We start from the raw sequence: 12,321 nt of genomic DNA on the forward strand, positions 1-12,321 counted from the left end.
AATCACTCTATTTGCATCACTTTCTTTTTATTCTCTGCCTAGCACTTAGTACTATCTGATATTTTTCCTACTTTACTTACTTATTTAGTCTCTGTCCTATTGGAATATATGCTTAATGAGAGCAGGGATCTCATCTGTTTTGTTCAGAGCTGTATTCCTAGCACCTAGAACATCACCTGGTATGCAGTTGGCACTACTAACTGGGCCATGGTTGAGAACACTGAGTAGTTCACCGAGAAGAAAAGTCAAGTTTCTAAGTGTTATAAAGAAAGGAGATGATCCATGAAACTTGTGTTAATTATGCATCAAAAGTTAACATTCTGAATAGAAATCATAGGGGGAAAGTCATAGGTGGACTTCTCTGGTGGTCCAGTGGCTAAGACTCCATGCTCCCAATACAGGGGGCGCAGGTTCAATCCCTGGTCAGGAAACTAAATCCCACACGCCACAACTAAGACCTGGCACAGCCAAATAAATAAATATTTTAAAAAAAGAAGAAGAAATGAGTTATGGGTATGTACATAGTTGGCAAGATTTCTCAAGCTTAGCACTACCAGACTACTGACATTCGGGGCTGGATAATTATGTGTGTGTGTGTGTGTGTGTGTGTGTGTGTGTGTTTAGAGGGTGTAGGGGCTGTCTTGTGCACTGTAGGATGTTTAGAAACATCTCTGGTTTCTACCCACTAGATGCCAGTAGCACCTTCCCAGTCGTGACAACCAGAAATGCCAAATGCCTCTCCACCCTTGGGACAAAATGTTCCCCAGTTGAGAACTACTATGTTAAAAGAAGTTCCACTGAGCAATGGTCAGGAAGTGGTGTTCACTTAGGTCTGCTAAAGGCCTGGCATCTTAGGGTCATTCAACGTGTATGGCTTTTTATCAGCTTCAGCTAGTTCGAGAGAGCCCATGGCATTGGGACAACAGTGTCAACAGTTCCTAAGCAAGTGCTGCTGTGAGGGGGGGTGAAATCTAGGGGGAAATCTGATGAGAAGCACAGTCTTAAAGTGTCTCCCCACGGACACTTTATTCGTTGTCAGAAACAAACAACTAAATGTTCACTGGAGAAAGCAGGTAGCAGCTTGGCCAAGTGATCAAAATTAATCTCACTTATGGGAAACAGGTGAACACAATGTGTCTGCAGAGTTGATCTCCTAAGAAGAATATGATGTCACCTACGTGGCATAACAGCCAAGAGTACATAACCTGATGTAAATCACAAGGAACAATTAGACAAACGCAGAAATAAGAAAGTTCTATTTTCTAAAAAGTGGCATGGAGTACTGTATTCTTCAAAACCATCAGTGTTATAAAAGACAAAGAAAAGCTGCAGGATCTGTTCCAGACTAAAGGAGGCTACATGCGACATTGACCCTAGCTGGATCCTGTACTGGAGAAAAGAAAATGCTAAGAAGGACATTATTAGGTCAACTGACAAAACTGGAATACAAACTAGGTTGAATACAATGTTGTGATAAAGTAAATTTATGAAGTTGATACCTGTGGTGTGATTATGTTAAAAGAACATCCCTTTTACTTAGGAAATACACACTGAAGAATTGAGGGATAAGGGGCCATGATAACATAACTTACCCTCAAATTTTTCAGGAAGAAAATGTTTATATACAGTTATACACGGATAGATCTATATATGAGAAAGAGATTAAGTAAATGATAAAGCAAATGGGGTAAAAGGTTAAGGATATTTGAATCTGGGTAAAGGGTATACGTGTGTTCCTTGTAATATTTTTGTTTGCAACTTTTCTAAGTTTGAAATTATTTTCAAATTAAAAGTAAAACAAAAAGATTGGCTTTGGGAAAAAATTTGATTGAAGTAATCTGGCACGTTTAAGAGGCTGGCAATATTCTTAAGAGACAATTACCGTTGTGGAAACGTCATGGATCTAAAGAAATCTAAGTTTAGTCCCCTGTTACTAATTTGTGATCCTGAGAAAGTCACCCAAAGCCTCTCTGAGCTTCAGTTTCTCCAACCCAGAGTGCTGCCAGAATGATCAAATGAAAGAATGTATATACAAAAGCTTTTCCTGCTACATGCCACTGCAGAAGAGGAAAGTGTGTTTAACAATAAGTAGGACTAAAGCCATAACTTCCTCTCACGTCAAACCAGCGGCTCCATTCTCTTTTCCAAGGCACCGCTGCTAACCGTGGCGGCGCACAGTTTCACCTCTCCAGGTGGGCGGTGATCACCCCTCTCCAGGTGGGCGGTGATCACCCCTCTCCAGGTGACAACAGTAGCTGCTTGAGGGCGCAGGCGCCGAGCCAGACCACGTGATGGTATGGCCCCACCCCCGCCCGAACTTTTTCGCGGGATCGCCCTGGAAACGCATTCTAGGAGGAACCGGCCGCCGCCAATGGGAAGCGAGCGAGTGCCACGAACAAGCCAATAGGGAGGGAGCGGTGCGGGGTTTAAACCTCAAGCGGGGCCAGATTCCTCCCGGTGTGCTGCGGAGGAACGGCTGCTTGCCTGCGGTGGGTTCAAGGTCCCCGGCTGGTCTGGGGCTCCCGTGCTCTGCTTCTCCCCACTGAGCTGCTGCCTGGTGCAGAGGAAGCCATGGCGCTCCGGATCACCAGGGTGAGCTGCTAGGGACGGTGAACAAACGCGGCTCTCCTGGCTCGCTGCGTCTCCTCTCCCTATCTCGCCTGCTGGAGTTCCCCTGGCAGGAGTGGACCGGGACAGATTTGGGGGGAGGATGGCGGTCGGTGGGCCCCTAAAATGGTGGGAGACTTTGGGGCGCGGACAGACGGAGAGAGGAAGGTGAGAAAGAAGTGGATGGGGCTTGGATAAAGTGGGGGGGGAGGGGACAGATGGAGGGTAGACGCGAAACCTTTTGTAAATGGTGACGGAGGACCCCTGAGCGAGCTCCCACCAACTGCATAACCCCCTCCCCACAGGAAAGCTTCCTGCAATTAAGGCTTTTTCGATTTCCTTTCAAATGTAAATTCATGGTATTTTAGGTCCGGCGGGGACTGAGCAGGCAATCCCTCAATAGGTGAAAGAACAGGTTCGGGGAGGAATCTGGCTTGTTAACAGCTTTAGCGTAGACCCTGGAACGCAGGTTTCCCCTGGGAACCCATTTACAGTCGGCATTCCTCCTGAGAGCCTGTTTGCCCCCGCTTTAACCGTTGATTTACTCTAACTTGGCCGAGCCAGCTCTCAAAGTGGTCTTGCTTCTTACAGAACACGAAAATTAATGCTGAAAATAAGGCGAAGGTCAGTATGGCAGGCGCAAAGCGCGTGCCTGTGGCCACTGTTGCAGCCTCTAAGCCCGGGCTGAGGCCAAGGACAGCCCTTGGAGACATCGGTAACAAAGTCAGTGAACAGCCACAGGCCAAATTGCCCCTGAAAAAGGTAACTCTTGCTGATTCAACTACTCTGTAAGAGTCTGCCTTCCAACTGTAACCTGTGATGGAGAAACATTCCATTCTCTCCTTTTCATCCACAGGAAGCAAAAACTTTAGCTGCTGGAAAAGTTATTGCTAAAAAACTACCAAAACCTCTGGAAAAGGCTCCTGTACCTGTGCCGGAGCCCCAGCCGGAGCTGGATCTGGAGCCAGAGCCAGAGCCGGAAACCGAGCCTGTTAAAGAAGAGAAACTTGCCCCTGAGCCTATTTTGGTAAACTTAACTGTAATATTTTAGAGCCTGTTGATTGTTTCTTTTCCCTTCGTTTTATTAATGCATGGCATAGCATTTGACTAAATAGGAAAAAATAGTAACATGTATAGAGTGCTTAGCAGGAGGTAGGCTCTGCTAAGCACTTTACATGCATTAGCTCACATCATCTTACACTCTCTTAGTGCGCTGGTATTATTACCTCTACTTTTAGATAACGGCATAGAGAAGTATTAAGTATCTTTTCTAGGGTCATATCTCATCAGTGGCACATAATAGGATTCAAACCCAGGCTATCTGGTTTCAGAATCTATGCTTTTAATTGCTTTGTTATACTACCCCTCCTTTGTTTACCGTACTGAGTAGTAGCTGCCTGGAATAAAGATTTTGCTGTCTTTGGGTACAAGCCATCTCTGGCCAGAATTTATTGACTGAAACACAGATTGTTCTCTTGAGTCCTTTTTTTTTTTTTTTTTTTTTTTTTTTTTTTTTTTTTGGCGGTACGCGGGCCTCTCACTGTTGTGGCCTTTCCCTCCCGTTGCGGAGCAACAGGCTCTGGACGCGCAGGCTCAGCGTCCATGGCTCACGTGCCCAGCCGCTCCGCGGCATGTGGGATCTTCCCGGACCGGGGCACGAACCCGTGTCCCCTGCATCGCATCGGCAGGCGGACTCTCAACCACTGCGCCACCAGGGAAGCCCCCTTTTTTTTTTTTTTTTTACTCCATAATGTGGTCACCAAATAATTAATAATAAATCTGTAACATTGGAATTTATATAAGGATGTAAAGCAGAAAATGGAGCTATTCAGAGAAAGTAAGAAGATGAGTTAACAGCCTCAAAAACCAAGAACATTTTATTAAATATCAGGCATGTAAATGTATCTACTCCTGTGAAGAAAATATACACCATCTAGAAGAGGCTGCTTTCCTGACACTTCAATGAACTGCATTTTTTTTTCTTCAATATTTATTTGGTTGTGCCAGGTCTTAGTTGTGGCTTGCTGGCTCCTTAGTTGCGGTACTTAGGCTCCTCAGTTGTGGCATGCGAACTCTTAGTTGCAGCATGCATGTGGGATCTAGTTCCCTGACCAGCAATGCACTGCATTCCTAAGTTCTAATTTTTAAAACTTCATTAAAGCTGGTTGGGAAAATGATCGGTTAAAGTTATTCAGCCTAGCTGTCTATATCTAAGGGAAAGGGATGTGAGGCTATGGCTTTAGTATTGTCCTTCTGGACATATCACAGAAACCTGTAGCATGCGCAGTCTTTAACTGGCCATACCAAAAGACCTGAGCTTTCCGTCAAAGTCCCATACTGATTCTTGCCTTCACTTTCCCACCCTCTTTTTGTTTGTTTTGTTTTGTTTTGTTTTGTTTTTGCGGTGCGCAGGCTCAGCGGCCATGGCTCACGGGCCCAGCCGCTCCGCGGCACGTGGGATTCTCCCGGACCGGGGCACGAACCCGTGTCCCCTGCATCCCCGTGTCCCCTGCATCGGCAGGCGGACTCTCAACTAAAGCTAGTGCCTATCATAGAGCTTAAGAAAGTGCTCAATAGGGCTTACGTGGTGGCACAGTGGTTCAGAGTCCGCCTGCCGATGCAGGGGACATGGGTTCGTGCCCCAGTCTGGGAAGATCCCACATGCCGCGGAGCGGCTGGGCCCGTGAGCAATGGCCGCTGAGGCTGTGTGTCCAGAACCTGTGCTCCCCAACGGGAGAGGCCACAACAGTGAGAGGCCCGCGTACTGCAAAAAAAAAAAAAAAAAAAGGAAGTGCTCAATAAATATTTGGACAACGGGGTGACTGGAGCTTGAAGAAAATGGTTCATGATAACAAAGTCAGTTAATCCTTAGTAGTTTGGGGGCTTCCCTTTTGGCGCAGTGGTTAAGAATCCGCCTGCCAATGCAGGGGACCCGGGTTCGAGCCCTGGTCTGGGAAGATCCCACATGCCACAGAGCAACTAGGCCCGTGTGCCACAACTACTGAGCCTGCACTCTAGAACCCGCGAGCCACAACTATTGAACCTGCGTGCCACACTACTGAAGCCCGTGTGCCTAGAGCCCATGCTCTGCCACAAGAGAAGCCACCGCAATGAGAAGCCTGCGCAACTCAATGAAGAGGAGACCCCACTCCCGCAACTAGAGAAAGCCTGCTTGCAGCAACAAAGACCCAACACAGCCAAAAATAAATAAATAAAATCCTTAGTAGTTGCGACAGGACTTGTGTTCTCCTGTGCAGTGGGAAGCAGGCCATGTTACTAAAGACTAACTTGTCATTCACTTGGATTAACTTTACATGACATTGCTAAGCAAATGCGTTACTTATCAGTTTCCTTTGGAGGAAAGTCTAGATGTGAACTTGCTTCCTCTCTGTTTTACCTGTTAGCATTCTGACTCTAAACTGATTCAGTCTAAGTTGGCATTTCATCTTTCATATTACTCACTTCCTGAAGACAAATTGAATAAATTTGTAAAGGTAAATGAATTGTATTTCTGTTCAGCAGATAGTCTCTTGAATTGGTGCCAATAATCTGACCTTCATTCCCAGATTGTATGCTCCTCTTTGCTATTATTTCAAAAAGTCCATTCTGTTTCCAGGTTGATACTCCCTCTCCAAGCCCCATGGAAACATCTGGCTGTGCCCCTGCGGAAGAGTATCTGTGCCAGGCTTTCTCTGATGTAATTCTTGCAGTGAATGATGTGGATGCAGAAGACGGAGCGGATCCAAACCTTTGTAGTGAATATGTAAAAGATATCTATGCTTATCTGAGACAACTTGAGGTCAGTAATATGAAACCTTTGTTTTTTCTAAACTGCATCTAGCTTTATTAAAGAGATTTTCCATTAACAGTTCACAACAATTTAAGCAAGATATGAGCAGCATTTCTTAACAGTAGGTTCCACTTTGAAATTCTTCGTGGAAAAATAGAAAGTCCCAAAGTAAGCCAATGTAATTCTTTTTTTTTTGGTGGGGGCGGGGGTTGCATGCATGGCTTGTGGGATCTTAGTTCCCTGACCAGGGATTGAACCCCGGGCCTGTCAGTGAAAGTCCTAACCACTGGACGGCCAGGAAATTCCCAATGAAGTCTCTATTTGCCATTTTGAACAGGGAAAATTCAAAGTGAGAGTGGATACTACCGTGGCTCTTCCTAAAGGAAAGTCCACAGATTGAAAGGTATTTTATATCTATCACAGTTAGGAGTGAGTGAGTCCCAAATTCTGGGTTTAAGGAGCGTAACAGGCAGGAGGTACATGGTAATGGAGAAGATGCTGAAAAACTATAGCCAAAAAAAAGCATTTTGGGTCAGTGTCGCTTATGAGCATGTGATATCAGGGAAATTGTTCTTTGTGTACAAGAGGAGTATACTCAAAAGCTAAAGGTTTTGGTTTTCTTCCATTTCATCCTATTTCTGAAACTTTCTATTTGCCCTTTTCCCCCCCAAACAAGGAGGCATTCTGTATGTTAACAACATAAGCTATACAGTTACCAAATTTACCCAGTTGCTTGTTTATAACGCGTTGTGTTCTAGTGGCATCATTAACATCTTCAGGCTCTTGCCTGGTTCTTTTGGGCATCTCCATTTTCTACAGGATTGTCCTGGTTCCTTGCCAGGACCAGCCTTCTGCTGTGGATTTCTTTTCTCCCTTGTCTTTAAAGTTTGTGTTCTAACTTTGGAGGAATGGGTTTAGCAGATGTGTGTGCTAGATTTTGATGGTTGACTTTTGTTACCTATGGTGTTTGGGGGGTTTAAACCCTGGAGTAGGAGTGGTAGCATATTGGTTCCAGCTAATCTGGAAGGTGCTGCTATATTTTCTACTTCATAAAGCTCAGGCTGTGGGTTTTAGAGTCTTAAGTGAAAGGATCTGAGGTGATAGGTAGTATGGTATCCTTATTTGGGAAGAAGCGGGGAAAGGGTGTGGGCCAGTAGTAGTGATGGTGAATTGGACATAGTAAGATTTGCCAATATGAAAACCTGTCAGACTGTCCTGTTTAATGTTTGCTTTCTTTGTTTCTCAGTGGTAGAGCTGTTTGCAGTGACCAAATGAATAACTGAGTTAAGAACATTTTAGAGATTCTAAATGTTCCAGAGCTATTTTGAGGTGACTATTTCTGGTCAGAAATGTCATGTGGAGTCTTGCTTCTTAGGATAATCAGCATTTCTTTTGCAGGAAGAGCAAGCAGTCAGACCCAAATACCTACTGGGTCGTGAAGTCACTGGAAACATGAGAGCCATCCTAATTGACTGGCTAGTGCAGGTTCAAATGAAATTCAGGTTACTCCAGGAGACCATGTACATGACTGTTTCCATTATTGATCGGTTCATGCAGGTGAGCATAATTCACCAACTGAGGGTTCTCCCTTCCAGGGTCCTAGCTGAGTCGTAAGAAACAGACTTTCTCAGCTAAAATCTGTCTTGAGGCGTGGGGTGTCATTAATTGAGATTCCGTTGTGAGAGTGTGTCTTTCCCACCACTCCTTCACAATTCTGTGCCTCCTTTTTCAAATATGTATTACTTATTGATCCAGTTGAAATTCCCATTGCAGGATAATTGTGTGCCCAAGAAGATGCTGCAGCTGGTTGGTGTCACTGCCATGTTTATTGCCAGCAAATACGAGGAAATGTACCCTCCAGAAATTGGTGACTTTGCCTTTGTGACTGACAACACCTACACTAAGTACCAAATCAGACAGATGGAAATGAAGATTCTAAGAGCTTTAAATTTTAGTCTGGGTCGCCCTCTACCCCTGCATTTCCTTCGGAGAGCATCTAAGATTGGAGAGGTACAGATTTCTTGAAACCTTTGGTATGGTACATTAGGGAATACTGCTGGCCAATGAGATCTAATTCAAGTGCCTTGTATTTATACCTAACTACATGAGGAAGGGATAAAGATGGTATTTATTTCCAATCAGGCTGTATGTTAATATTATTATTAAAGCCTTTCACGGGCAATTGCATTTGAGAGTTTGTAGGTAAACATTTGTAGTTAGTTATGGGCATACCAGTTACTGCCAATGCAGAATTCTCTTGACAGAACCTGTGGGTTTTATTCCAGGTTGATGTTGAGCTACATACTTTGGCCAAATATCTGATGGAACTAACTATGTTGGACTACGATATGGTGCACTTTCCTCCTTCTCAGATTGCAGCGGGAGCTTTTTGCTTAGCACTGAAAATTCTTGATAATGGTGAATGGGTAAGCTCTGTCCCACAAACTGAGGTTACCCTGAGCTTTTAAATTATAATATCTACAGCATACAGAACTGTTGTCATTAAAGGACAGTTCAAATGGTTCTTAAATATGGCATCTACTGAGGGAATGATTTAAAATATCTTGTTTGTGATATCTCCATAGAATGCTTCCGTTTCATTGCCTAATCTCATCCATCTAATACCCCTTTGAGAAAGGCAGAGCAGCTGCTACTCCTTACAGATGGAGAAGCTCAAGCAGGTCAAATGACATACTAGAAGTTCGTTCGTATTCGTTGATTCAACAAGTATTTCTCCTATATGCCGTGTGATACTCTAGGCCCTAGAAATAGAATTATGAATGAGAAAGTCAGCTCCAAAGAACTGGGAGTCTAGCTTTGGGGTGGGCAAAGTCAGCAATTACAAAAGTGTAATTAGGTTGGAGCACAGGATCCTAGAGAAGCCATGAAAGAAGGGTATTTGGGGAAGAAGGGGTCTTAAGCTTGTCTTCAGTATCTACTTCCCTACCCTAGTTTTGAATAACATCTAGAAATTTTATGAAAATCATTGGTGATGAGCATTTTCAACATTAACTTTTGTTGCCTTAGACACCAACTCTGCAGCATTACCTGTCATACACTGAAGAATCCCTTCTTCTTGTTATGCAACACCTGGCTAAGAATATAATCATAGTGAATCGTGGGCTTACAAAGCATATGGTGAGTCAGTGGTACTGTATGGTGTTGGGAAAAGTGGAAAATCATTTAAGATTTTTTTTTTTAGTAAATTTGTTTATTTATGGCTGCGTTGGGTCTTCGTTGCTGCGCTCAGGCTTTCTCTTGTTGTGCTGAGTGGGGGACACTCTTCGTTGCGGTGCGCAGGCTTCTTATTGCGGTGGCTTCTTTCGTCACAGAACACAGGCTTTAGGTGCACGGGCTTTAGTAGTTGTGGCACTCATGCTCAGTAGTTGTGGCTCTCGGGGTCGAGAGCTCAGGCTCAGTAGTTACAGCGCACGGGCTTAGTTGCTCCGCGGCCTGTGGGATCTTCTCCGACCAGGGCTCAAACCCTTGTCCCCTGCATTGGCAGGCTGACTCCTAACCACTGTGTCACCAGGGAAGTCCAGTCATTAAGATTTTATGCCTGTAAATTCATAGCTTGCTTTTAAGGAGTTGATTTTTAAGTGTATATGTGTATCGTTGGTTCTTATGATGTTTTCCTCTTTTCCTTCATTAATTACTATGCTTTTCTCTTCCAGACTATCAAGAACAAGTATGCTACGTCTAAGCATGCTAAGATCAGCATTCTAGCACAGCTGAATTCTGCACTAGTTCAAGATTTAGCCAAGGCTGTGGCAAAGGTGTAATTTGTGAACTTTGGAATACTATAAAATCTGCAAATAAAATTGGCACCATGTGCCATCTGTACATATTATATGTTACATTTATTTACTTTTAATAAAGTTGTAGTCCTTTTTACTTAAACCTTAACTCATTTGAATGTGGCTGCTTCCCACAGGTTGTTTTAAAGGTTCAGTGGGGGAATAGTAAAAAAACTGCTTTCAATTACCTGGGGACCCAATTAATATACACAATTGATTCTTCTTGGTTCTTGTTTTATGTACCTGGCTTTACTTCAAATAAATTACTAAGCTCTTGAGGGCATTTACAATCCTTACTTACTTTATGTCATACTGTATGTAAGCCCAGTCATCTTAAGAGAATTGGCTGCCTAGTTCTATGTAAGGAAAAGTACCACCTCATTCCCAATTCCCCCGATTTCTATTTCCTCTGGTGGTTGCTGCTATAATTCTAAGTAATCTACTCATACCACTTTCTTATATTATCAACTTAAACTAGTATCAGCTTTTTCACTTGGAAAAATAAGAAGTTTAATTTATATTCAAAACCTAGTTTGCCTTTTCTTTATTGGTTAAGAAAATAAAACAATCCTCAAAACAAATAAGTATCTAAAAACGTTTATTTACCCACCCCCTCTTACTCTCCTACGTCTCAATCCCATCCACCTGAAGGATATCAGGAGTTTGGGATGTAGCCAGTCATGCCTTCTATGAGTATAGACCTGCATGTAAATTATTATAGTGGGGGTATTAAAAAAATGAGATCATTCTATATACTTAGCAATTCTTTCAACATGGACAAGCCTTACCTGTATTTGGGCATTATAGTCCATAGTATGGATATACTATAATGTAATTAACTATTCCCCTTTTCAGATTGTTTTTTGTCTTTGCTCCTACAGACAATGCTGTTTAAATGTCATTATATCCCATGCCTTTCTTTATGTACCCTGGGTTCTCCAAAGAGTGTGTTCTAAGTTCTGGCAGGTACAGCCAGCTGACTTTCTCAGTGTCATCAGCAATAAATGTACAAAAGTTCTGGTTTTCTCTGCATCCTTGCCAGAACTGAAGGTAATCATTCTCTTTAATTTCTGTGAGTTTGGCAAAAAATATCCTATTTTGTTTGCTGTTTTAATTTATACTTCTTATGAGTAGTTGAATCAATTTTTGTTGTCCGCTTATTTATCAATTTGTAAGGCTTTCTCAGTTTGTCGTTTGCCCTAAATCTGTTTATGCTGTATCTTTTGCCATGCAGACACTTTAAATTTTTATATTATCAAAACTATTTTTTCTGTAGTTGCTTTTGGATTTTTGGTGTTAAGGTCAACATCGCCCCCAAACCATTACCATCTCTTAAATTTCTAAATTTTTCCTGCTTAGGTCTACAAACCCTCAGTAAACTTTTTTTTTTTTTTTTTTTTTTGCGGTACGCAGGCCTCTCACTGTTGTGGCCTCTCCCGTTGCGGAGCACAGGCTCCGGACGCGCAGGCTCAGCGGCCATGGCTCACGGGCCCAGCTGCTCTGCGGCATGTGGGATCTTCCCGGACCGGGGCACGAACCCGTGTACCCTGCATCGGCAGGCGAACTCCCAACCACTGCGCCACCAGGGAAGCCCAGTAAACTTTTTGTATGTTGTATGAGATAGGATTCTTAACTTCCAGATGGATTCTATTTGTGCCAGCCAGTACTATATGTTTAAAATCTTCCTTGTACAATTGAAACATCAGTTTTTATTGTTCCCTGATCTACTTGTTTCTTCCTGTGATTAATATAGTTTTACATTAAGTTTATCTGGTATGATGAGGCTACCACTGTTTCCCAAATATGTGGGGGCAATTTCAAACACATGAACCTTAAAATTATGTCCAGTTATTGAAAAGCTCCTTTGAGATTTTGACTGTATATTACATACGTATATACAGAATGTTATGTACTAGCTCTGGATAGACTGATGTTGTCTTCCCATCCAGAAGCATTTTTCTCCATCAAAGACTTGTTGCATGCCTTTCATTGCAATGTTAGAATTTAATTATGTAATTGGCTGTACTTTTCTTGTCAAATTTATTTTTGGGTTTATGCTTTTTTTTGTCACTATTGTGAATAGGCCCGATTTCCCACTTTTTTTTTTTTTTTTTTTTTCATTTTGCG

General features: G+C 42.9%; 1 protein-coding gene across 2 annotated transcripts; it reads left to right on the top strand.

Moving 5' to 3' along the window:
• Nucleotides 1-2,432: 2,432 nt before the first annotated feature.
• Nucleotides 2,433-10,486, top strand: CCNB1 (cyclin B1). 2 transcript variants are annotated; one of them, XM_004321083.4, is made up of 9 exons: nt 2,434-2,592; nt 3,199-3,369; nt 3,464-3,634; nt 6,224-6,406; nt 7,796-7,954; nt 8,171-8,407; nt 8,683-8,823; nt 9,425-9,535; nt 10,072-10,486. In XM_004321083.4, the coding sequence occupies exons 1-9, from the start codon at nt 2,572-2,574 to the stop codon at nt 10,177-10,179; spliced, it is 1,302 nt and encodes a 433-aa protein (XP_004321131.1). In that variant the 5' UTR covers nt 2,434-2,571; the 3' UTR covers nt 10,180-10,486. The 2 variants fall into 2 exon arrangements, with proteins under 2 accessions (XP_033708807.1, XP_004321131.1); XM_033852916.2 differs by lacking the exon at nt 7,796-7,954 and having other exon boundaries at nt 2,433-2,592.
• Nucleotides 10,487-12,321: the final 1,835 nt, after the last annotated feature.

This window comes from Tursiops truncatus, chromosome 3 (assembly GCF_011762595.2).
Source record: "Tursiops truncatus isolate mTurTru1 chromosome 3, mTurTru1.mat.Y, whole genome shotgun sequence".
Lineage (NCBI taxonomy): Eukaryota > Metazoa > Chordata > Mammalia > Artiodactyla > Delphinidae > Tursiops > Tursiops truncatus.